This window comes from Varanus komodoensis, unplaced genomic scaffold, assembly GCF_004798865.1.
Source record: "Varanus komodoensis strain SLA01 unplaced genomic scaffold, ASM479886v1 scaffold16, whole genome shotgun sequence".
Lineage (NCBI taxonomy): Eukaryota > Metazoa > Chordata > Lepidosauria > Squamata > Varanidae > Varanus > Varanus komodoensis.
This window is the reverse complement of record NW_025335468.1, coordinates 669,081-695,636: the sequence shown is the minus strand read 5'-3', so window position 1 is coordinate 695,636 and position 26,556 is coordinate 669,081. Positions and strand designations below refer to the sequence as shown.

General features: G+C 41.1%; 1 protein-coding gene across 1 annotated transcript; it reads left to right on the top strand.

The window, feature by feature from the left end:
- Positions 1-58: 58 nt before the first annotated feature.
- CPSF7 (cleavage and polyadenylation specific factor 7) lies at positions 59-23,537 on the top strand. Its single transcript, XM_044425788.1, has 10 exons — positions 59-99; positions 583-680; positions 10,234-10,452; positions 11,601-11,704; positions 12,652-12,797; positions 18,087-18,495; positions 19,152-19,270; positions 19,358-19,541; positions 19,714-19,887; positions 21,584-23,537. Exons 2-9 carry the CDS (start codon positions 627-629, stop codon positions 19,880-19,882), a joined length of 1,404 nt encoding a protein of 467 aa, XP_044281723.1. The 5' UTR covers positions 59-99; positions 583-626; the 3' UTR covers positions 19,883-19,887; positions 21,584-23,537.
- Positions 23,538-26,556: the final 3,019 nt, after the last annotated feature.

Genomic DNA, 26,556 nt, shown 5'->3' with positions numbered 1-26,556 from the left:
GGCGGGCTTCTCACCAGGAAGGAAGGGGAGGGGCGCTGGAGGAGGAGCTTGCGGCGGCGGCGGCGGAGGAGTGAGAAAGAGAGAGAGGGAGAGAGAGAGGTTCGCGCGCGCTTTGGGCCTGCTTGGGATTTGGGGCCTTACGCGGTGTAACGGGCTGGAGCAGTACCGGGGAGGTGTTGAGGTTTCGGGCGAGGGGCGGGCCAACGGCGAGGGGCGGGCAGGGATGCTTGGCTGTCCGGCCTCATTCTCAGCGCGGGAAAGAGAAGGCGATGGCGGGCGCGAGCGCAACTATGGCGGCAACCGGGTTCTGGCGCGGGGGAGGCGGCGGCCGGGGGTCAGGCTTCTGCCCCGCACACACGCGCACGCCGCTCCCTCTGCCCTGGCTGCGGAGCTCTTCCAGTCGCGCTAAGGAAAGGGGGCGGGGCTGCCGTGCGCCCAAGGCCCACTCCGGTCTCGGCGGGCTTCTTGACGGCCAAGCACGGCAGGCGGCGCGGAGACGGGGGCGAGCTCACGGCCGCGCGGCATGATCGTTCGTTGGCCTTGTTAAAACTCATCTCCCTCCTCTTTGCTTTGACCCTGCAGTGCGGCTCTTTCTCTCCAGTTCTCTCTGTGTCGCTCCTGAAAATATGTCGGAAGGAGTGGACCTCATTGATATCTACGCCGACGAAGAGTTCAACCAGGTGAGCGCCGGTGCGGACCTGCTAGGAAGGAGGGCAAGGAAAAGCATTATACTGAATATAGAAGGAGCAGTGGAGTTGGGAAGGGCATACCGCTCTGTAGGAGACAAACCTTCAGACCATGATGGAACCTCAAGAGGCTTGTCCTGTGCAGTAAAACATTTGGATTTAAAATTGCTACTTTTCCTTGTATAGGGGTCTTGTTATTAACAAGGGAGATCTTCATGCCCATTTTTTGAACGACTGTGCAGTATAAAATTGAAATAGTTGAAGATGAAGAACTTGTAATAAGGTTCTCATATTGCCTGTTTGGTGTGAATCATTTTGATCTTCAGGGAAGGATGAATGAATTTTTTCACATTCAAAGTTTCTCAGCAAATCTCATGAGGATAGCAGGTTGGAAGAAACGCTGATGTATTTCTTCTGAGTGGAACCAGTTTGGGAGCGTTGGGGTCATCTTTTTTTATTTAAAGAACTAGGACATGAAATAACAGGTTATTTACTGTAGCCTCAAATCAGGATAAGATAAATCTTCCTGAAATAGACTTCATTCAAACTTGAGGGTGTCCTTATGTAGGGTGTCCTTGTGTCTTCTGCTGTCAGTATCACACTGATACTATAACAGTTAAAAATACCAGCAAATATTCATAGAGATAGAGAACAACAGTCTTAGTCTAGTTTGTCATATAGCATTCAGCTTTGATTCTTTAGAGCAGTGGGTAACATTAAATAGGAATATCTGAATTCTGTTTTTCACTTGTAATTCTTCACAGTTAACATTTTTGTATTCTTAAAAATGTTAGGTTATTAAGTGAAGAGGAAATAATTGGGAGAAAATAGGAGGACTCCTACAACATGATATAATGAGTTTGTGGAAAGATTTATAACTTTAGATACTCTCAGACTCCCATTCAAATTTTTTTTGGTATATTGTTCCTCACTGTTCTAAAACAAAGCATATGATTATGTTGTAAACTTGTATAGTTATGAATGACTTAAAAATGGAACTGTGTGGAATGCAGTGGGAGACAATTCAGGAATCAGCTGCATTAGAACCAAACTCACCCTTAGTAGAATTGCCTAGTAGCCACACATTCAAAGCAGCAAGTAAATTCATATTTACTTCTGAAGTCTCTTTATTACATTGCCTGGATTGTGAATCATCCTAGTTCAGCATCGAACAGATTTTTCTTGCAGATGCTTCCATGTTCTTCTGTGCATTCACCCGGTAGGGCTGGGGAAAAGATCCATATAAAGTTCTGGAACATCTTTGTCACTTAGTGTAGATCATGTTGAACTAGGTGGACAGCATCTGGCTCACTTTCTGGCAACTTCTTAAGCTTATATGGAAGAATCCTGACAAAGGACTAAAGCAGGTTGTTTGTATGAGGTCCCCATGCTCAGTGTGAGCATTTCTGATTAAATGCTCCTCAGTAGCAGGCTTGGAAAGACATTTATATAACAGTGGAGAGGTGATAACCAGTCAGGGGTAGTCCATAGCTTGGGACAAACTAACTCATATTGACAGGCCCTTTGTAGTCTCCCACCTGCCCAGCCTACTAAATACAACCGCCTTTGTCAAGGGTTTCTAGCCTCCCACTACATGCATGAGCTTTTGATTGATTGCTACTATGTAACATGTTTCCAAGGATTCCTGGTATGTCTTATCATGGATCCTAAACCAGCAGCATCATTGCTGGCCAGCCAGCTGTGAGGGATGCTGAATATCTGTCCATTGTCCTGCCTGACTTTTCAGTGGGGATGTACTTGAACCATTGCTCTTCTGGGTTGTTGAGGATGGGTGACCTGCTATTCCCTTCTCTTATTGTGTGTTGTAAACAGTACAGATTTGTATTTATAGATGTGCATGCCATCTCACATTCGCAAGCAGAGATAGAGTTGCTTCAGTAACTTTGAACGTATGACTGTTGGTCAAACGGTTTTGACATTACATATGGCTATCTGGTGCTATGTGAGCCTCCTGCACTAACCATTGTTTTGCTGTTCTCATGGCTCAGGTAGTGATGCTTACTCATTTTTGAGAGAGGTGCATAGATACCCATTTACTTCTGGAAGAAATGGGAAATGTTAATAGCATCATCCCCTTCTTTGTGTAAAAAATTGGTAATCGTATAAATTCTTCTGCTTGTGCTTTCCCTTTAAAACTGTTATTCTCTACCAAAAGAGTAAAACTTAACATACACACATAGCATACAGAATTAAATTATGTGTGAATATTATTGTCCACATCTTCTTTTCATATTTCCAAAGTGGGCTTCCAAAGTGCAGTATTGTTCATTAAACCTAAACAATGATCTGTTCTGGGAATATCTTCTATTTTGGACAGGTTTTAATTATTACTAATCTCTGATATGCATTAAAACTGTAATAGTTTTAAAAATCTGTGTGATAAGTTTTCCTAAAATTCCTAATCAGAGTTGTGGGCAGTAAATAGGATGAGATTTGCCTGTTCCAGTGTCCATTACATAATTACAAAATATTGTAGAATTTCTGCAGTCCAGTATTTTGTGTTTTGCCTGTTTCCTGTGTTTTTTCTTCATAGATCAGTGAGGGTACATTCTTCCAGCCCACATATTACTGAATTTATGCTAGTCAGTTTGCTTTCAGATCGGTTTGCTCTTGGATCTCTAGGTTGTGAGTGTATCTACTGAGGGTGAGAAACAGCATTTAGAAGGTATACTTGGTTTTCCGTTGGTGTATGTTGCCTTGGCCCCCATGGAATCTGCTGCATGTCTTTGGAAAGTTTTTGTAATAAGGAAGAATAGTAAAGTGAGTGTGTGGCTTCATGGATTCCTGTGCTCTCCATATTTTGACAGTGCATGTGTGGTAGGACTTTAGCTGTCACTGGGATATGCATGTGTGGCGAAACAAGCCCCCAGAAGCAATCTGGACATTCTAGAAATGCATTTGTATAGCTGAGGCTAATACAGGAGCTGCACCTGTTCCTAGTGATGTTTGATCAGGCCAGAATCACAAATGATTTAGTTGCATCCTCCTTGAACTACTGTCACATGTTTGCATGGGGTTGCCTTTAAGAACTGATTAAAAGCTGGTCCAGATTGCTATAATCGGTTTCTTGGAAAGGAGCATGTGACTCACAATCCCTTCACTGGCTATCTGTATGTTTTGGGCAGAATCTAAATCACTTTAATATTTATATGTCACTTACAAAGCTCTTAGAGGGCTTGGGATCAGGTTGTCTGAGAGACTTCCTTCTCCCATACAGTTCTGACCAGCTGTTAAGAGCTTTGGGGAATGGCCTTGCAGTCATGTGCCATCCCAAGGTGCACGTGGTGAAGACATGAGAGAGAGCCTTCTCTGTGGTCTCTCCCAGGCCCTGGAACTCCATGCTCAGGGAGGCTTTGTTGGCCTCCTCTCTGTTGTCCTTTCAAAAGCAAGCAAAAGCATTTTTGTTTAGGAAGGCAGGCCTTTGGCATACAATCTGGGATGTTGCCGAACAGGGTGTTAGTTGAATGGTCAGTTTGGTTGTTGCTGTTTATTTTTTGAATTGTGTTTTTAATTTTTGGGTTTTAATAAAGAATTTGTTTTCAGAGTCAAATTAGAAAACAGCAACAACCTGTTTGTTGTTAGTTGCCTAGAGCATTATTTTTGCATAAAGGAAGGATACCAGTTAGATACAGATTTTTGTTTGTAGTATGTCATTTGATACTGTGACTCACTTCAATACATTATTCCCATTTCCTTACCTCTGTTTGCTGTTATGAATGGAGTGCTTCCATAGCAGTATCTCCTGTTATAGGTGTGAGTTGAGTATCTTAGCTTTCTGCATGAAGAGGAGTGAGACAGGAGCACAGGAAACTGCCTTATATTAAGTCAGACCATCTTCCTAGCTAGTGTAGCACTGTTGACACTGATTGGTAGCAGGTTTCAGGCAAGAACTGGTTCACCTTTACCTGGAGGTACAAGGAATTGAACATGGGACTTTCTTCCTGCAAAGCAGGTGCTCTGCTCATGAGCTACAGCCCCTTCCTTGAAGATCTTAAATCTTGGGCAGGGTTCTATGGGAGGAGGCTACTTGTGAAGAAACTGAAAACAAGAAGTACCACCTGCTCTTTTTTGCTGTGCGTATTGGTCTTGATGAAGATGTGTTTAGATACTTCTAACCTATGGTACTTTGATGCACTTCATGTTGGCTTTCCATTGGTGGTTTTTAGTATTTCTTTCCTGAATGTGGTCCTTGTGTTGTATCATATGCCTTGTTGTATGGGTGCTGTTCACTTGTTTTCTCACCTTTTAAGTCTCTCCTTTTTTCTGTGTATCTCTGTTGTGAGATGTTAAGGTGCAGGTGTACTTGCTAGGCCACCATAAGACAGGCAACAGGCTTACCTTGTACAAGTATAGCATTCTACTTCTGTAGTAGCAGAGATCTTCCCATGAAGCAAGAAGACCAGTTGTGGGTTGATAGATTTGATTTGTACCTTGGCGTTTTACCAAGAAAAACAGCTCTCAAGGTGACTTACAATCATAAATAAAATGTGTTAAAATAATAAATGTGTTAGATTGCATTTAGAAATGCAACAATAACAGAATAAAAATGGCATGCAGCCTGACAGACTAGCTTACATGGCAAAGGCCTGCTTGATTAAAATGAGTCTTGCCTGCCAGTGGAAGCACAACAGAAATGGAGGTAACCTAGCCTTCCTGACAGGGAATTCCAAAGCTTGGGCGCTGCCACTGAGAGGGCCTTCTCTCATGCTTCTAGCAAATGTGCCTCTGAAGAAGCGCCTCTCCTCAAGATCTTAAGATGTAGACAGGCTTGCATGGAAGAAGACAGTCTTCAGTCAGCCTGGTCTTAAGCAGCTTTTTAATTTCCACCCAGAAACAGATGGGGTAACCCGTGAAACTGTTTTAACAAGGTAAGCACATGTTCCTTGTAACCAGCCTTAGTCATGGTATGACTGTTGGTCCAGAGGAAGCTTCCACACAGTTTTCAAATGCAGCCTCATATATAATACTTTCCAACATAATTTCCAATTTTCCAATAATCCAAAGAGATAACTAAGGCATGTATGACTGGACGTCTAGCTGGGCAGAGTTGGCACACTAGCCTCATTTATATTAAATGCACTCCAGGCCATTGCTGAAACCTGGGCATCCAGCTTCAGGGCCAAGACTACGACTACATCGGAACTGCAAGCTTGAGTAGTCAAGGTTACTGTGACCCCATCCAGTACATTATTCTGCCTTTTAACAAATCAGGAGCAGATCTGTCTTGCCTGGATTAAGCCTGATTTGTTTGTTCTCCTCTAGTCTATTACTGACAGCAGGCACCAATTTAGAATTAGAACAGTGTCCTTGAATTGGATGGAAAAGAAATACAGTTAGGTGTCATCAGCATACTTGGTGGCACCAAACAATATCTCTTAGCAGTTTCATGTGTATGTCAAATAACATGGAGGGAAAAATGCGGTCCTGCAGGACACCACAGGCAACTGGCCTGACATTGAACAGTTCGCAACATACTTTGTCCATTAAAGTGGCCAAAATAATGTTTGTCCCATAACCAGGCCTGAAACCAGATTGAAATGAACTTGTGCCTGTCCTTTTCATAATTGATTATTTTGGGCACAGGGCAGTTAGTTATGTTGGCACTTGTCAAGCTGTGTAGTCTGTGGGTTTTCTCCTATCAGCTAAATGTCAGTTTCAATACAAAAATGTTTTCTATAAGACTTAACCTTTTGAAAGAGAATAGGATGCAATGAGGATGATCTTTTCCCCGTTGGTTTCACATTTCTTCTGAGCAGTACAGCTACAGCATTGTGGATGCACAGATGCAATGGATGTGGGCATCCTTAACGTTCAGTTGTGAAAGTTGTATGTAAATACTTTATCCTGAGAAAAAATCCATTAGAGAGTTACAGTGAAGGTAACAACTGAATAACAAGTACAATTGGAACAAGCAGCTATGTGCTTGTAGGGTACAAAAAGTAGTTAAATATTACAAAGATATTTGTATTCTTTGTATACTGTATTCTGTAAGCTGGTTTCAGAAAAGAAGTCTAGTCATGAGAGTAAATTGAAGAGTTGCAATATTTTTAGAAGTAGTTTCTTCTGCTGATTCTGGGTAGAAAAAAAATGAGATGTTGCAAATATGGTTACATGAACAATGAATGCAAATGTGAAAGCCCTCCTGTACTACAAATGTGAAGAAATATAAGCTATGGCTTAAATTTTTAATTCTTGTGTGCCTAGGTTCAGAAACACTATAGGGGAGGTGTTAGTATACATTTGCTCCTCTTTCCCATTGTGCTCTCTGGAAAGGTGCTTTGGAAGATGTAAGGAGACTTTTGGGAACTTTTTCGGAGAGTATGTGGGGAGCTGCAGAAGAAGGATTTTAGCCCCTTCCATGAACAGAAGGCATACACTGGATCCATTCCCTTGTATTTCACATTAAGTTTTATTTGACTTGTAAAAGATGTGCATATTTCAAATCTGAAAGAGACCCAAAATTATCAAAATCAAATTATAAAGCTCCAATTATTTTTTGTGCTGTATAATTACTCAGAATTAGACTGCCTTTTTCCCAGATACTGTTTAAAAATTCTGTGTGGAAGGTTGCTTTGCCATTCCTCATTCACTTGAAAGTATCACAAAGAAATAACTCCAAATCTCATCCTATACCACTGAAAGAGAAATTGCATGCTACCAGATCAGTTAGTTAACTGTTTGAGTCTAATTAGCTTGGCTCACATTTCACATTCTATTAAGTGCCCTTTAGCAAAATAATTTTTAGACATAAGAGTCATCAAAGAGGCAAAGAGCAGCTGTATAGATTCACTGCTGGCAGAATCAGAAATGAATAAGCCCTACAACACTTACCTTGAAAAAGTCAGAAAGAGCAGTAGGGGGCATAAGCAGCATGATAGCTAAAGAATGCTGTGAATCTGAAAGAGATGGCATTAAGGATCATCTGTCTGACAACCAAAGAAAAATATTTAGGTGCTATAGGAAAATAATAAAAAATAGATATATAAATGTGTTATGCCCTGTTTGCTAACTCCCTGAGACTGTATTGTTTGTTGAACAAAACTCCTGTGTCAGAATCACAGAATGGTTCCCTGAAATCTTGAAAGTTTGCAAATAAAGGAGAAGTGTTAGTGAGTGTTTGATGAATGGGTGGGTGATTGGGAGGCCTACAAGCATCACTGTCATGTGTGATGAGGGGTGACAGCAATTTCTGTCACTCCTTGTTCTCTACACTGGACACTCAAAAAAACCCCTTTTCCCCTCCTCCAAGGTTCAGTTGCAACCTCAGATGAGGGGCAGGCTGTGCAGTCCTTTCTGTGCTGGCCTTTGACGTCCCAGCTCAGAAGATGTTGGGAGATCATAGGACAGTGCCTTAAGAATTTACAAATCCTTCTCAAGACATACTTTCAAACACATTTAAGATGATCCTTGGATGTTTCAACCAGTTTTCTCTTGCTCTTGAAAGAATTACCAGGAGACACCAGCTTGCAGTATAGGGCCAAAAGGGATATTCTGTATGAGAGATCCTTCTGTTTCATGGGCTTTTTGCTGCCTTGTAATTAGCAGTAGTGCTTGCTACAAGTGTTCTGTGATCTCATTTTTTCAGTTTGCCTGAAAGTAACCATTAGGAGCTGCAATGTAATCTTCACTTTGATTTCTAGTAGCAACACTGGGAATATCTATGTTTTCCATGGTACAGGAAGGCTCACAATGATAAAGTTGCCAAACCCTTGCCTTACAGATTGGAGAGGCCCTCTAAAAAGTCGAATTTCAGTGCAAACATATACATGAGCAGACATAAATCCTGCAACTCCTGGCCTCTCCCTAGTTGGGATATGCTAGGTGTTGGAATACATATTTCTGTGTAAACATGCAAACCACTGCATAAATGTGGTGCAATCTTCCTAAATAGCTGGACAATGCTTCAAGTGACTTAACTTTTGTGCCATCTTTCAATGTCACTGGCTACAGATAGAAAGAGATTCTTATACTATAGTAACTTTTTTCTTGTGTATGTTATTCATTAAATGCTGTAAGTTATTTTCATTTTCTTATATGCAGCATAAACATTTTGAGTTCCATTTCCTAATAGAATGATGGTTTATAAAATAAACACATCATTAGTACTGCAGCTGGTAATTTGCTGTAGTATGTGCCACTTGAAGATTTGTTTTATAAAGGTTGTTTGAGAAGGAGCTGCAGTTACATTTAAATGTGGTCTGACGCACCCAAATAAAATATTTATTCTAGATAATTGGAGTCTTATGAACATATAATCAAGTTTATAAAGACTGATGGGTGGGTGTGATCTACAACCCAGTAGATGGCTTCAGTCCAACTTAGTTCTGCAGAAACCAGCGGAGAATATTAACTACAATTCAAGTTCCACTGATTTCATTGCTACTTAAGCATATCCATCTAGGCCTATTCGTTCAGGGACATTATCTCATACATGCCAGTGTCTAATATTATTGCCGACATTGCACTGTGCTGCATGCATATTCTGCCCTTTTTTCTCAATACCACGGAATTCTTGATTGGGTTTAGACTTTCAGCATATGCTGGACTTGATTGTTTGGCTATATTGAACCCATTTCAATTAAAACACTGAAAAATCCTTCAGGTGGGCAGATGTAGACAGTACAGTTATTTACCATCGCACTTATATTATTGTATTGGTTTTATCTAAACATATCAAGCTGCATGTGCTGGTTGCTTTAAGTATAAAGTGGAGTAGATTGTAATGTATGCGGAGAAAAGAATTCTATATAGCATACTCTACACAATTTTTGGTGTGAGTTATTGAAAACCCTATAGAGGATCAATGTAGATTAACCAGTGCAAGTTTTAGATTGCTGAACCCTTTGAGGTGTCATTTGCAGAAATTATAAAAGAAATAGAGAAAAGAGCCTAGGGCCCTTCTCCAAGATTCTGTGATCTTTTGTCATAGGAAGTTACCTTATAATGTTTCAGGCTATTGGCCCACCTGGTTCAATACTAACAGTGGTTTTCTAGGGTTTCAGGTTATGATTTTTTTTCCTGGCTCCATGTTGAGGTGCTGGGTATTGAAGCCAGGACCTTCTGCATGTAAACCATGTGTCCTTCCCCCATAAGGGTTTTTTGATATTCCATCTTTGACGGCCTAAATCTGTGAGCTCTTCTGCATTTCACAGGCACCAGTGAAAGCTTTAGTAGACAGAGCTCATCCCAGAGTAAGTAAGCATAGGAGCATAGTGCATTAAGCCATCCCTCAAAAATGGAGAAGGACTTTGTGTAATAACATGAAGGAGTGAAATTAAAATGTTTATCCTCTCAAAGATAATGCTGAGATGCTTGGGGTTATGTGAACTAATACGTCTTAGAATATTGTTTGCTTTTTCTTCCAGCTATAGCAAAAGGCTCCTTTTTGAGTTTCTGGGGTTGAATAGGTATAGTCAGTATTCAGTGTAAATGCACTGCTGTTAGAGCCACAGAAAAAGAATATTAACATGGAGTGGAGATCCTGCCTTGAGTTTGCATTACTTATTGCTATATTCCTGTTTCTTAGGACTCTGAGTTTAGTAATGCTGACCAGATGGATCTATATGACGACGTGCTAGCTGCCAGCTCACAACCTTCTGAAAGTTGCACTAGCAGCTCTGAGCCACCACCTGAAAGCCGCCAAGAGCAGTCTCCCAAGCCAAACAGCAAATCACCTGCTATCCTGTATACCTACAGTGGACTACGAAATAAGAGAGCTGCAGTGTATGTGGGCAGCTTTTCTTGGGTAGGTGCATTCCTAAGCCAGAGCATATAGCAAATTTGCCTCTTACAGAAAATTGTCTGATCATATGGAACGCTCTTGTTACATGCTAGGTTTACTCTAGACCTAAAGTTTTCCATAGCATAGTTTCCCATCTAACAGGTGTGTGTTTGCTGGGTAAATTTGTTGCCGCTCACCATCTTTGGTCATCATGAGAAGAGTCTGAGTACTAAAATATATGTGTTTATTTGAATTATAGTGCATTCGTTTTCCCTGCTTTTCTTGCAGATTCACACTGCTTTCCATTAAATAAACCGCAGCAGCCATATATGCACTGTCTGGGGAAAATACTTCCCCAGTAACACCAAATGTAACATAGCTTATGCTTGAAGAATACGAGACTTCTGCAGTAGACATGTATAAAGGGAAGAGACCCAGACTGGCGTAATATATTAGTAATGCAGTTATTCTGCTTTTCAAATAGTAGAGTAGGGCCCCTAAAATACAACAGTATAGACAATTTAACAGTCTATTAATGGTGAAAAATGCATCATTGAAACCTACAGTTGGGCCCTCTTCTATCATAAAGCAAATTGCTTCCCCCTTCCATGCACAGCTTTAATAACTGAAGAAATATGTTTGTTGATACACACTGAGGAAAGGAAATAACTGCTTTCTTGACTTTTCTAGTTAGCATTCATTTGGCTGCTTTCTGTTATGCTTTTGGTGCTCTAACTGTGAAATGGGCCTCCAGAGTGTTTTCCACCAGAGAAATCACTTTAAGATGTGGCTAGCTGATGGGAGAACATTAGATCCACTGTACTTGGTGGTGAATGATCACCAGTTTGGATAGCTTAAAAGGGGGAACTGGACAATTTGTGGAGGGTAAGGCTATCAGCAACTGCCTGTTACGACAGCTGTATGTTGCCTCTGGTATCAAAGTTGGTACGTCTCTGTGCCACTTGTTGGAGAACATGAGCAGAATGGACATCCTGTTTGTGGGCAGCTTATTGAAGCATCTGGTTGGTCACCATATGATCAGAATGCTGGACTAAATGGACTGATCTGATCTAGCATGGCTCTTTCGTTCTTATGAGGAACTTAAAGGATGAGATCCTACCAAAAAAAAAATCAACTTATATACCTGTCACTTTTTATCTATTCATATGCAGTGGACGACTGACCAGCAGCTGACTCGAATCATCCGCTCTGTGGGTGTTTATGATGTGGTGGAACTCAAGTTTGCTGAGAACAGAGCCAACGGCCAGTCCAAAGGGTGAGTACTGCAAGACTTCTTTATAAAAGAACTCACTGGTTTGTATCCAGTGGTGGTGTTCCTTCCAGTGGGAAGGAAATACTGGCGGAAAGGATTTCCCGTATCTCCCTTGTGCCCCCATCTACCCTGGAGAGCTGGGAGACTTTTGGAACAGGTTTGAGAAGAACAGAATAAGGATTAGAGGACTTGGAAGTTCTGCTACGCAGGGGTTGGAGCCAGTCTAACATGACAGGCAATTGTAAGGAGTCAGAGTAAAGAGAGCATGCAAGAGCAGTTTTCTTCCTAGTTGTTCAGTCTGGGTCCCACCACCTACAAAATAAGTAAATGTTTGTTGTAGTTGATCCAGGAAGGCAGACTGTGTCTAGTTCCTCATAACAGTCAAACAGCTTGCTATTTGTTGTTCTATTTAGTTATAGTTTTGTGTGTGGTGCAGAGAAACTGAAAGTTCTGTGCTATTGATTAGGCAATGCTGGTAGACTATGCTGGTGGGATTTTAATGTACTCTCCCTCCCAGCTCTTGATCAAGCACAGGCTTGACTAGGGCAGAGGAAGGACACACCTCCAGCACCATTGGTGCTCCCACATGCTCGTTGGCGTCCATGGTTTCTTTAGTTGGGCTCACTTCAGTTGGGGCAGGTTGGCCTGCTGTGTACCTTCCCCCTTGAAAAGGACATGGGCTGTGGCTCTGAGAAGCTCATTAAATAAGGGGGACAGTAGGGATTCTTTGCCCTATACCTTCCCTAATATCCCAGTAGCTTCCAAGAGGTGGGGACTTGAAGAAGAAGAGGGTCCACAGAGGGAGTCTAAAATTCCATTGGCCAGCTGGGGAACCTCTGCTGCAGAAGGACATGCTGCTTTGCTCTATCTTTGCCATGAAACTTAGGTCATATTCTTTGCCAGAAGTTCCCAACAATCTTCAGTGATTTTTCCTGTGGCTTTGTGAACAGATATGCGGAAGTGGTGGTTGCCTCAGAGAATTCTGTCCACAAACTTCTGGAGCTGCTGCCAGGCAAAATCCTCAATGGAGATAAGATGGAAGTGAAGCTGGCTACCCGACAGAACCTTGCGCAGTTTGAAGCACAAGCTCGAAAAAGTAAGTTTTGGGAGGGAGGTTGTTGGCTGAGTAGGGAGCAAGGCTGAGAGAAAGACACTGGAAGTGGATTTGAGAATCGTGAGTAGAGCTTTGTTCAGCCAGAAACAAATCAGGCTTCATTTGGATGTGTGTGAATACTCAGGAGTGTCTGCTTATTTTTTCCCCCCGTTGCTGCTATTTAAAACTGTTTAGTAGAGTTTATGATCCTCTTCTAGGTTATATGACATAAATCCTTCATAGTCTTTAGTTCAGGGGTGGGCAATGTATAGCCATCCTGATATTTTAACTTACAACTGCAGTCAATGATGAAGGATGATAGGTGTCAAAAACTAAATCATCTAGAGGATGAGTTACTTGCCCCAGCTTTAGCTCATGCTCCCCCAGACTGAATAGACCTTAAGCTCTTGAGGCTGCTGTTATGGACAAGACCCTCCATATCTATTAATAGCTCCTCTCTGGACTTTGTCTAGAAGTTGTTTGTGAAGGGATGAACAAGTTGTACAGAGAGAAAGCACCCAGTACTGAATGCAGTAACTCCAGATGTGGGCTCACGTTGGTCCTTGTGCAATGGCAATAGATGGTCTTGTTTGTCAGTTACTATTAAGCTAATGTCTCACCAGACAATATGCTCTTGGAGCCACCATCTTTCTGATGTGTGCAGCAAAATTCTGATTTCCTAAGGCTACTGTAGTTTCCGTGGTCAGTCAGGAAGAAGAGAGAAGTAATATTTCCCTTGTCATGGCTAGGTTTAGACTGGATTGTTCATTCTCACCATCTGTGTGATCCTGTGATAGTCAAAACTAACTGTAACATCACAGCATCAACAGCTGTATTTTTACTGTGCCTTAACAAAATTTGTGTTCTGCCCTAGAAGGTGGCTGAATTTCAGTGCTGGAGGTAATGTACCTTCTGTGTCCTTTATCTCAGTGGGGTGCTAGTCCATTTCTCTGGTAGGAATATCAATGTTGCTGAATCCTGAGACGAAGCAGAGCTGCTGTTAGCCCTGATCAAGCTTTTCCCTGTGAAAAACTGCTTAAAGGGGCTTATCTTGTCTTCGCTAGGAGGCCGCGCTGGTGAATGGCAACGTCTGGCAGTAACCCTGGCACGTCACCATTTTTGACAAGGCCTTCGTAAATGACTTCCATCACTTTGATTGCTTGCCCTAAGGGCCTGAGAATACAAATCTATTGTTTTAGTAATTTTCTTTATTCTCTGCTTCTCCTTACATTCAAGGGAGTTCACAATAACACAAAAAGCAGTATGATTAAAACAAAAGCAGAAGTGTAACACCTTGAAGTTCCCTTTATTGTATTCATCTCCTATTTATTGCAAAGAAAAGCTAAAAGTGGCTTTGGCTCATGACCACAAGGTGAATTAATATAATTTAGGCACACTTATCTTGAAATATGATGTTACATTTTAGATTTCCTGGACTTGCTCTCTTTTGTTTTTATGTGCTGGTGGTATAACAGATTTCCATGGCAATAACTATTGTGTGTCATTAGGATTGTATGATCATGTTCTTTCTTTTGAAATGTTTCTCAGATATATTTGCAGTTAATTGTTTTTGTCCAGAATTATGTCGCATTGAGACAAGATCACAAAAATGCTTGAAAGCATCTTCTCGGCATTCTTTCCAAGAACCTTTCGATTATTGATTTCCTTCAATTATGTTTTAGATCCTCTCTAGTTTAAGGTTCTTAATAAAAGGTGTTTCAAATCTCATTACATATTACCGTTGAGCATATTGTATATTATGAATCCTACCTACCCAAATTAAGATGACACACAGCTTTTTTTAACCTGGGACTTTTAAAAAATATTGGCTTTATTCAGACATTGTAAATCTTTGTAAAAAAATTTCCTGTAATGCCCTTCCATATTATTGCCATCTTGGTTTGTGTCAAATAAAGTTGACTCTAAGTACAGTACTTTGGTCAGCATGGTTTTATTATTTCTGTGTGGTCCATAACTCCTCAGTGGGAAAGGACAAAGGTGAAACTCGCAAATCAAGAGGTTTTCTTTGTAACCAAGCAAATGGCTCACAGCAATGGAAGATAGTATTAAATGCCTTTTTTAAAAATCAAGTTCCGTCAATTGTCTATTGCCAGTACTTAGCTTTCCCCTTTGTTTCTTTATCTTGTGTTTATTAATATAATTGTTTATTGAGATCCACGAGTATATATGGAATCTGAATTGAATTATTTGAACATTTGTATGAGGCTCAGATGAAACTATAATGGCATAACTTAAATTATATAAACCAAATATTACTGGTCTACTACTATGTTGGGTGCTAGTCTCAACAGATTCTACAGTTTTTACCATTTCATGTATAACAATTATGTAGGGGGAGAGGCAGATTTTCTTTCCCATTTGGATTAGACATTGATTATAAATAAAAGCTCATCCATGTACAATGCAAGCCTATTGATGTTTGTCATCTTATATAGCATGGTAGCTTTTGACATTTTGTGCTCTGTCTTAAAGCCTTAACTAGTAAACTAGTTCCTGATGATGATGGGGTGCGTGTGGATATCTTCTAGAATTTAGGTCTAGATGGCCTTATATAAAATCTATAATCACAATTTTCATAGTTCAGGTTTCCACTCATTCGAGTTTTCATAATAGAAACAGAGTAGGGGTAACGATGTCCTACTACCAGCTTCCCTAAAGAAGTCCATTCTTGTGGTGCTTTTATAGTAACAAGTAATGCTTTTATCCATCAGTTCACTTGAACTAAAGGTACATTTTAATATTAAGCCAGGGATGGACATGTGGATCAGCAGGGTCTACAGATTCAGGTTTGCAGTAGATCATCAAGGGTCTCCAACTCCCAGTTGTTTAACAGTAGTAATATTTAGATTTAAATTAGACTACTAAAATTCTTGATGTGTAGTAACTCAGCTCAGATTTGTATTTGTGTATGCATGCCACTCCAGTGTCTGGCTCATGGGGTTCAGTGGCACGTTGGCTCTGTCTTCCGAATCACTAAATTACTCCTGGCTTCACTTAGTGAACCTTGGGATTCCAGTAAAAGAGCAAAATGGATCCCACAAGCCTGTTGTCTGCTTGTCTTGGTTTAACTGAATTGGATCAATAGGAAGATCCTTCATTACCATTTTATAGCCATTAGCCTTAGTCTTTTTTTCAGGCATATCTAATCAGACGTCATTAGTTGGGACTGACTTGCAACCACTTGCTACTGACATAGGCCCAAAGTATTAGCTGGTTAAGCAGCTTGGTTCTCCGCCTAGATCAGTTCTCTCCCAAATCTGACATTTCTAAAGGGCAGTCATGAATGTTTGTTCTACAGCTAAAGGCACACTGAAAGGGGGGGATTAGGGAATTGGTTTGTAAATTTAGTTTAACTGAACCATGAAGATAATGATGTAGCACATGTTGGTTTTACTTCCTCCTCTAAAAATATTTAGTCTTAGCTCCCAGTATGCCTGGGAATGGGCTATTCAGCTATTATCCCAACACTGATCATAATTTATCTTTCTGCTACCTCTCAGTTGGCTGTTTCTGCACATAGCAGCAATGCAGAATAAGGCTTAAGTATGAGTTGCCAATATATTGCTGAATGGGTGGTCATTATGTGTGACTCCTACACTATGATTTACCTATGAGTTGTTTGCCACAAATAGCCCAGAATTTCTAGGTTGTTTGTGGTTAAAAACTATAGTTAAAAAACAGTGCAAGGTCTGTCAATACAGTGGCAGTCTATATTCTAGGTTGTTAGGTGCAAACCAGGACGCTATCATACTTCTGGTTCTTCAGTTTGCTCTAACAACTTTCTGATTTTACTTTTTCTTAATGAAAGCTTTCAATATACAGTAGACTCCCAACTATCCGGCCTAATGTGGCGCATGGGCAGGCCGGATAACAAAAAAGCCAGATAGGCTGGAGTTCTATAAATGCTCACTTCCTACCCTACCCATACCATTAAAAACACCCTTTTTATACCAAAACCCGCTCTTATTCATATTTTCTGACCTCTTAGTACAGGCCAGTACTTTATAAATGTTTGTTATGTACTGTACTGTAGGTTTTAAAAATTTATTACAGAAAAAAGTCCAAGGATAAAAATATTGTACATATTTTAAGATAAATTTTATAATGTCTAACTTAATTGCAGGAAACATAAAATCATGTACACTGTACAGTATGAATACATACACTTTTAAAATAAACAAAACATTAATGTAAAACATAGGCTTAATTCTTACATAAATTATTTAAACTTATTTTACTGTTCATTGATAGTTATTTTTTAGCTAGGCCAGATAGTATGGAGGCCGGATAGTCGCGAGCCGAATAGTCGGGAGTCTACCGTATTTATTTTTGATAGTGAGTGATCTTAGTTTCTAATCTGCTGAGCTGTACCCACTGCTCATCATGTTCCCCAAGAACTTCCCAAGAATAGGCTATATATAGTATTTGAAACATATTTCTTGTAATTGCATCTCTAAAAGTAAATATTCTGTGGTAAGATTTGTAAATGAAAGTTTAAGAGGACAAGTTTCTCTCTCCTGCTAAGCTTCAGTTACATAAGTAATCTTATTCTGTCTTATATAACTTGCATACTAGATTGAACTGTAAAATTGAAAATTCTCCAGTTCAAATTTTACCTTAGCAGCTCAATCTTTAGGTGACCTTGAGTACTGTCTGTTGGACTTAGCTCCCATCTCCATCCTAGAGATAAGTGTAACTTGCTCAATGGAATTAGTATCAGGATTAGTGAGCTAATTTGTAAAGCACTTTGAACACTAAAGCACTGTATAGATGCTGAGTATTACCTGAATGTCCAAGTAAACATATATTCCATTTACATTGAAAAGTGTAACACAATTAAGATATTCTAAGTATTAAAAAATGATCTTAACTGATTCAGAAATTGAAGGAACTGTCTACTATGTCATGATCTTTTTCATACATCCTAGCTAGCATTAAATAATTAGTTTGCATTACTGCTGCCTTTTCCTCATAGTACACAGCAGTTTAGCTTCACTTGCCTCTTGACAGAGACTAGAAATGCAGATTTCCACTGTGTCAGGAAGGTAACCAGATGGCTCTGAAAACCTGTGTGCAAGTGCTGGCAATACCCACCCTTTGTGCCTGCTGGAAGATGTGAGCTTTCTGTTACTTGGGAGAAGGGGATATTGTTTCGGGGCTCTAAGGGTTCAATTGCTGATGTACTGGAAAGTGGGAGATGTGCCTATTTGGCTCCTGTTCCTACCCAGGCGTCCTTGCTCAGTGTTTTTCCTCTTCTGTGATGTCTGACAGGGGTACCTCCGAGGGCTCACTCAAGGGATTCCTCAGATTCGGTGGATGGCCGAGCCACTCCAACAGAGAATGCTGTGCCACCACCACGCATTGAGAAGCCGCCTTCCGTTTTGCCTTTCTTTAACCGCCCTCCTTCTGCGCTTCCTCTCATGGGGCTTCCACCTCCACCAATACCGCCCCCTCCACCACTGTCCTCAAGCTTCGGGGTTCCACCTCCCCCACCAGGAATCCACTACCAACACCTGATGCCCCCTCCCCCTCGACTCCCCCCTCACCTCACTGTGCCACCTCCAGGGGCAGTCCCCCCTGCACTGCACCTCAACCCAGCCTTCTTCCCTCCACCAAATGCAGCTATGGGGCCTCCGCCAGATGCCTACAATAAGACCTCTGCACCGTACAACCACAGCAGGTGAGAACGCGTCTGTTCACAGGCATTTGGGAGGAGCGTGTGCAAAGAGTGCTCTCCAGGTCTTGGAGCTAGTGAGGCCGCTGTCACAGAGAGGTGGTATTTGGCTTGGTATTAAAAGGGTGCAGCACTGATTTTTATTGTCAACAATTTTATTGAACGTTTGTGTTTCTCATTAAATTTGCATACAAGCAAAATTCTTTTTGAGGAAAAAAAAGACCAACTCATAATACGGTGGAAGGAGTACCCCACTGTTGAGAGGGCTAGTGGTAGTTCTCAGTTGTGCCGCCCCATCTATGAAGCTGATGATTGGTTGGTTGCTCTGGATTAGTGTCTTGTGTTGTGCATTATTATTACTTATTTTTGAATTGTTAATGATTGTTATGGTATTTTGATGTTTTCTGCTGTAAATCATTCTGAGAGTGTTTGCTATGGAATGATCTGTTTTAAAAAAGCAACCTTTAAATAAATAAATAATAGAAAATGCTGTTGGCCTCTCTAGTTGCCACATGATGGGAAAGATCAGCCAGCATGAGCACTGGCTCTTAGGGATCCTGGTTACTAATGCCTTCTTTAAGGAATGGAGAGGGAAGATCAGGAAGTGTTGCCATGGTTTGTCCTTTGCCTCTGAATGATTAGTGTATATTTGTGTCCTGCAGCCGGGATTTGGGCCCTCTGCCGCCCCCTGTCAGTGAAGCTGAATTTGAAGATATCATGAACAGGAATAGAGCAATTTCCAGCAGTGCCATTTCCAAAGCTGTGTCTGGTGCCAGTGCAGGTAACGACAGCTGGCTGCTGCGGTCCCTCTTTGACTCCTAACTCTAGGCCTTGACCTTACCGTGTTGCCTTTGCTCTTATATCGCAGGGGATTACAGCGATGCCATTGAGACCTTGCTTACAGCTATTGCCGTGATCAAGCAGTCGCGTGTGGCGAATGATGAGCGATGTAGAGTCCTTATCTCTTCGCTCAAGGATTGTCTTCATGGCATTGAAGCCAAGTCTTACAGCATGGGCACCAGCAGCAGCAGCAGCAGCAGCAGTTCTTCCAGGTAAGCACCAGCAGACAGAAGTGATATAGCTGGCTTTATTTTGCTGGTGATTTAGTCTTGCATGTACTTGGTTACCTTCCTGGTCTTTTGTACAGCCTTTGTAGAGGAAGAAGTAAGTAGGCATTTTGGTCATACTTTGTCAGAACCCTAGATGTTTGGCTTTATTTTCCAGAAAAAGACATCGGTCTCGGGATAGATCACCCAGTCGATCCCGTGAGAGCAGTAGGAGGCACCGAGATGTGGTCCATAATGAAGATCGACATGAGGACTATTTCCAGGAAAGAAGCCGGGAGCATGAGAGACACAGAGACAGGGACAGAGAAAGAGATCGGCATCACTGAGAGAAGTGAGAGATCTTTCCAAAATGCTTCCCTCTCCCCAGCCTTTTCATTTCAAAAACAGCCTCTTGTCTCTCAATTTGAATAGCGCCCCCTTTTGGGATGCTATCTAAATTAAGGTTAGCTTCCGTTAGGTTTTGCAAGAATTCCCATGGTTTCTTTTCCTTCTGTGAATGGAATAGCCACATGTGCATCTTTAGCCACTAGCCATACAAAGACATGCATTTTTGCATTTTCATTGTACTTGTTCTGCTAGGGAACAATTTTCAAATGGAAGGGAGTTAATCCTGCTCAATTCTTTCCTCTAAGCAACCTGAAATTTGAGTCTGATGCTTAGATATAGGTAATTTGCAGCATATAAGCTGTCAGCTGCTTCTGAATGACTGCAGCTCAGAACAACTGTTATTGCAGAACTTCAGCATGATTTCCTTCCTTACCCATCCCACAGTGACAAGTGGATTTGTTCTGTAGGGTAGGATCATGCTGTGGTGTCAGTGTGAAGCTTGGACAAAGGACTAGTTGTAAATTCATATTGGGACTGCAGCTACCAACATCATCCTCATTTCCTTTATGCAAAATCCACCTTTACTACTTTTGTAAGGTCCAGAAGTCAATGCCTTGAAGAACTAAAAAATGGAGTAATTAGATCCGTCCCATCCTTTCTCTGCTCCTCTTTGCAAGAAGACACGTCTCTAGCATTAGAATTAAAAGGCTATGAAATGGGTGGCTTTTTTCATGTACAAACATTTGGAAAAAGCTACAGCAAAACTAGTGGAGTTGATTCTCTGATGCTGAATTCAATATTTCTGGATTCAGAAAATCTCAGTCACGGTTTTCAAGGCAGGTTTCTAGTTCTTGTGGCTTCAGAGTAGAAAATATTTGGAATTTTTTACTAAATGCTTTGAAATTGGAAAGGGTCAAGGTAAAACTTGCACAGCTAGAGTAACAGTGCTATTTTTTCCAATTTTTAAAATAATTTCCTGTTTCTTGCTTCTTCCAAATGAAGAGCATTATACATTTCTCTGAAACAAGAATCGAAGTATGTGAAGTATGCAGAATTTGTTATACACATAGGACTGGATCTAAACATACTTAGTAGCCCTATTGAAATTAGTAGGTGACTAGCACTACTGGTTTTTAATTAAAACAGCTTAATTCGTTCAAAACAATGGCTCCAGTTAATAAATTGTAACAAGTGTTCTAAGTATATTCAGCTGAACTATCACAATCTATACTGCTCCCAAAGCCACATTAGGACTGGAGCAGATATCTGTCTAGGGCTTGAGTCTGATTCAGTAGATGCTGTCTAACTTTGTTTATGCCATTGAGCTTTCTGTTACACTCCTGTTCCTGAAGTCCACATACGCCCCAAAATCTGCTCCAAGGGTCATCCAACCTTTCAGAGCAAATTCTGTGGCGGCAGGGCAAGTCTGTTCCACTGAAGGATACTGTACTATCAGGAAGGATGATAGTTATCCAACACCCAGGATGATTCAGTGGGTAGAGTGCTGCGTCTTGGTTCAGATCCAAGCCCAGCTCAGTCATGAGTTATGAATTAAGAATCGTCTAGCCTCATGCCATTTTTGTATGTAGAAATAACAGTGTCTTCCACCTTGAGGTCAAGAATTTTGCATTTTCCAAACAGTGCTCTTTAAAGTTGCTATAGAAATGACTGATACACTGCTTTGTTTTGTCCCTTTGCAGAAGCGTGGGAAGCATTCAGTGTTTTTATGGACTTGTATCTCCTCTCCTTAATCAAGACTCAAGGATGGAGGCATCTCCACCCTCTCCTTCCCACTGCCCTCTGCTCTTTCCAGACCCCTTGGAAGTAACTTTGCCTGCAGAACTCCATCTGGCACACTGCGGCATGGGGACCTGAGCTCTGCCTGTGTGTGCTGCTGCTTGATGGAGAAACACTGAATGACTTGGAGTTTTGGAGGGGTTGTCTGAGCCACTGTGAACAGGGGGCCACTTCAGTCCATGGATTTTGGACCCAAAGAGAATGGTGCTTTCCACAGAGGTCTACCGCCTCTTGTCTTTCCATGGCTTTTCTATGAGCACCCGGGGAAAAAAACCATCTGGTTTGTCTCCTGAAGAAGAACTGGTGCTTCAGCACAGCACAAGATGTCTGACCATAGTCTCACTGGAGCTTGTGTCCACAGTCCACATTGCATTGTCTTCTCAGGCATCAAGGCATCCAGTCCTCCTTAAATCTGATCCTTTTTTCCAACGCAGCTTCAGTCTTGCCCCTAACTCCATTGTACACAGCTTAGAAGACAGTATTTCTCCCCACCTCCCCTCACATGGAGGGCAGGCTGGCTGCTGCTTCCAGTCACCCTTTTCCTCTTCCCCTTCTTGGTTCCTGAAAACTATCATATCCTTTCCACCTGGCTTCTTCTAGAGGGGCCTGCGTCTGTCAACCTACTTACAACATGGAGTCTTTGTAAGAAATAGATCTAGCTCTGGCTACTGCAGGTCCCCTCTCCATACGTGATTTGCTAACAAGCTCCTCGCTTTGTTTCATGCAATAGCTGCTCCAATAGTAACTTCTTGCCTAAACCTTTTTTTCAAGAGCCGGCCCCTCCCAGAGTGCCACTTTCCTTGTTATAGAGGAAGTGCTGTGAATGGAGATCTGACTGTTGCAGTAGCATGAAATGGGGACAAAGTCAAGCTGGGGCTATCTGGAAGTTACTGTATGCAGTGCACCCTCAGCATTTTTAAATTCTATGTGATGTATGTATTGATTTAAGGTCCAGAACTTCCTTGCCCACAGACTCATTTTAAATTGGGTTCACTTCAGAGCGATTCACTCATGAGTTTGCTTCAGATGGCATCATACCTCACTGATCTCTGGCATGGCAGTCTAGTGAAACGGGCCGTGAAAAGCCTCTGTTCACATCCACCATGTTAACTGATGTGTAAACATAAACTAGGCTCTCTGGAGCCACTCAGGCTAGTGGCATCAATGTTGCTATAAAGGAGCATTACAAGACAGGAATGGCTTCAGAGTTCTTAATTAAAGCAATCGCCTTTAAGATGTAAACGGGGGGTGGGGGGTGCATTTTCAGCTTTCAAAACTCCATCCTAGCTTGAGCACCCAAGTTAGTTAAAGTCAAGATGAAACACTGTACCCTGGAATACACAGTCTCCAGCCCCTGGATCTGTTTTGTAAAGCCAAGCATCTGTTACATTCATGAACTCTCAATGTGACTGAAAGTGTCTGGCTGCACGATGAAGCCCCCCTCTTAGAAGGACCCTGTCCTATCTCACAGAACAGTTCTGTGGCCTAAAGAGGATGGATGGTGTCTAGCGAAGGATGTCACCCTGTGATGTGGTACCTCCTTTTGTACTGTAGTTCAAAGAGGTGCTCAGCTCTAAATGTTTTTTTTAAAGAGGAAAAAAGTTAGGTAAACAAATGGAGAGGCAGTTTAAACTGTAAAGTATAAAAGAATTGGAGAAAGTTGCTTTTTACATAATGGGACATTTTTAGTTTGTTTTGAAATAATGAAAGTAAAAAAAGAAAAAGCAACGAGCGATGGAAACCTCGCTTTGGTTCCCCTCAACTCTTCCACTCTTGTTCTTTGTGATTTGATTTGTTTGTCTTTTTCTGATAGGTTGGAAATTGTGTAATAAACTTGATGATATTGTCAATCTTTTATACTGCATTGTATGGTTTCTTTTTTCATTTTGTAACTTTTAAAATGCAGGGTGAGTTGTTTTATAGAATCTCCATGAAAAAGGACTGTCCGAGGGATGGGCTAATGTGACCTAGACGTGAGAGTGAAGGCAGTTAAAAAGACGGATGCCATATTTTGGCTGGATGGAAGCCCTTGTACAGCCATGGCTTTATGTAATGCTAAACTAGTTTCAAAAACACTTTATGTACACAAATTAAAATGCCTTTTTAAAAGCTTAAATTTCTATCTCATCATTCTAACACTTCAGACTAAGTCTGAACTCTTGATGTATAAGTTGCATCCCTGAGAATATGTCCTTTTTGTCAAACCTTTATTTTTAAACAGTCCTAACCTCATTGTGGATTAGTACGGATTTAGGCTGGAGAGGGATCTGGGCATGAAATTTTTTCGTGGCTGTTTCACCTTGGTCATTGGACTAAATGCTGTTCTAAATTTCATTAGAAATGCTACTGACCTCTGATCTTTTGGCTGAGGGCAAATAGGTTGCCTCTCCCAATTTAAAGGATCCCTAGTAGCAGAGGGAAGATAGAGTCTTGAGAGCTTCTGCAACACTCAATACTTAATTAGGGTCCACTGTTTAGCATTGGCCTAAGAAAAGTTCATTGATTGCTCATGTTTGTTTTAGAAGCCTAGAGAGGAAGAGAAATCATTAAAGTTTCACAAAATGGGATAACTGGTGGAGTGAACAACGGAGAGGGAAATGAAGCTGTCTTAAATATGTATGCCACTCTCGGATATTTTGAAAGTGGAATTTGAAGTAGAATGTCAAAAGGAATGACAGCAGCAAATGCAAACTGAAGGAGGGATAAGCAATAACTTGTCCAGATTATGGTTAAGGGACCCATCTTACATTTAGTTTGGGATTTAGTAAAATTTATCACTAATTGATTCTTTTCCATCTTCGTTGCATCATCTCGTATAAAAGTCTGTAACAATCACTGCCATTAATAAGGATAGCTTGCCTTGAGAGACCACAAACAATGTACTGAATACTTGAAAAGAGATGGAGTGGACTTCATTTACTTTTCCAAAAATAAGAGTTTATACTATATCTGGAACAGTCTGTCCTTCCTTTTGGTTTCTCAAGAACTACCTGCCTTAAAAAGTTTGGCTTCCTGTCATTGGTTTCAGTACTTAATATTTAGGTGCTAAATGGGTAGTCCTAAGTACAAGTTCTGAAAGTTCACAAAAAGAGAACTAATAGTTCTCTGTTGTTGTGACTTGCCTGTCTTCCTCCAGCCTTATTTCTTTAAGGTAGATAATTGGGTACCTTCCATATGTTTTGGACTACAACTTTCATAGTCTCAACATTAACTGCTTGTTAGGGTGAATGGGAACTGGAATCCAAACATCCCTCAAATTGAAACACTCTATTTATTCAGTCTGTGACTAATGGGGTAAAAACATAAATTTCCCCCATTCTTTCAATACAAGCTTTATAAACCAAAGTGTGTTTCTTTAATCTTTTGGTTTATTGAAATTCAGTGTAGCACAAGCATTCTTAGATTAGAACTCAATTCATCTAGAACCAGTCATGGTAGATATTCCACATAAATTAATAGAGAGTATTGGTGCAGGGGCTTTATTTCTGGGAGCGGGGTTAATTACAAGCAGATTGTCCCTATTGCTAGAAGATTTCTTTCTATCAGTACTAGAATGGTTATGTACCATTAAGTTGTCTCTGACTTTTGCTACCATATGAATGAGTGCCCTCCACAATATCCTGTCCTTGACAACCCGGCTCAGCAATTGTAAATCAAGGCTGCAGCTTCAGTTGTAGAATTGAGCCGCCATGTATTTAGTTGTCGTCTTCTGCCTAGCATCATTTTTATTTATTACATTTATATACTGCCTTTTTTCTTACAAAGAACTTAAAATGGCTGACCTAATTCTTCCTCCTGCTCTCAATCTTATCCCCACAGCAACAACCCTGTGAGGTAGGTTGGGCTGTGAGTCTGATTGGCCCTAAGTCACCCAGGTGGCTCCATGGCTTGAGCAGGGACTAGCACCCAGGTGGCCTGAGTGCCAGGCCTATGCTCTTAGCTGCTACACCACATGAGTCTTGCCTTCTCATGATGTGCTCAAAGTATGACAGCCCCATCATTTTTGCTTCCAGGGCAAGTTCTGTCCTGATTTAATCTAACACCTGCTTGTTTTTTCTGTTGATCCAGAGTGTGTGCAGAGCTTCCCTCCTGTATCAGTTTGAACACATCAATTTTTTTTCACTGTACAGCTTTTACACCTATACATTGTGATTGGGAATATAATATTACAGATGATCTTGGTCTTGCTCACCAGTGAAACTTCTTTACTTTTGATAGTCTTTTAATTCCTGCATTGCAGCCCTTCCAAGTCTCAATTATCTACTGATTTCTTTGCTACAGTTTTCCTGTGAATTGCTGACTGAGCCAAATGATGCAAAATTTCTCATAATTTCTGCATTGTTGACATTAAAGTTGCATAATGTGTCTGCAGTCATGATTTGTGTTCTCCTAATGTTCAGCTGCAGTCCTGCTTTTATGCTTCTTTAACTTTCATGAGGAGTCGTTCCAATTAATTTCTTTCTGCTTTCTCCGTCCTCTATATAAATTGAACAGATAGGAAGGTAAAATGCAACCTTAGCTGACATTTTTGCCTATAGGAATCCATTGTTTCTTCATATTCGTTTCTTCATATTCTGTCCCAACAGTGGCGGCTTCTCTGTGATGCAGCTACGTATCAAGGCAATCGGGTGTTGAGGCAGGTACACCCACTTCTTTCTGAACCACCCATAGCTTCTTACGATACACACGGTCAAAAGGTTTTGCTGTAGACTGGTCTGGGTATGCCCTAGCAGTCAACATATTTGTAATACGACCTCAAGTGCCTGGTCCTTCTCAGCATCCAGCTTGCATGTCTGCCATTTCTTATTTCATAAAGGGTAGATTCTTCATTGCAATACCCTGAGCATCACTTTGCTTGCACACCTGTTTATCTGTT

Coding starts and splice junctions, on each gene's coding strand:
- CPSF7 (XM_044425788.1), top strand. CDS start 627: ATGTCGGAAGGAGTGGACCTCATTGATATCTACGCCGACGAAGAGTTC. Junction 10,453..11,600: donor ATGTGGGCAGCTTTTCTTGG/GTAGGTGCATTC, acceptor ATTCATATGCAG/TGGACGACTGACCAGCAGCT. Junction 11,705..12,651: donor GCCAACGGCCAGTCCAAAGG/GTGAGTACTGCA, acceptor CTTTGTGAACAG/ATATGCGGAAGTGGTGGTTG.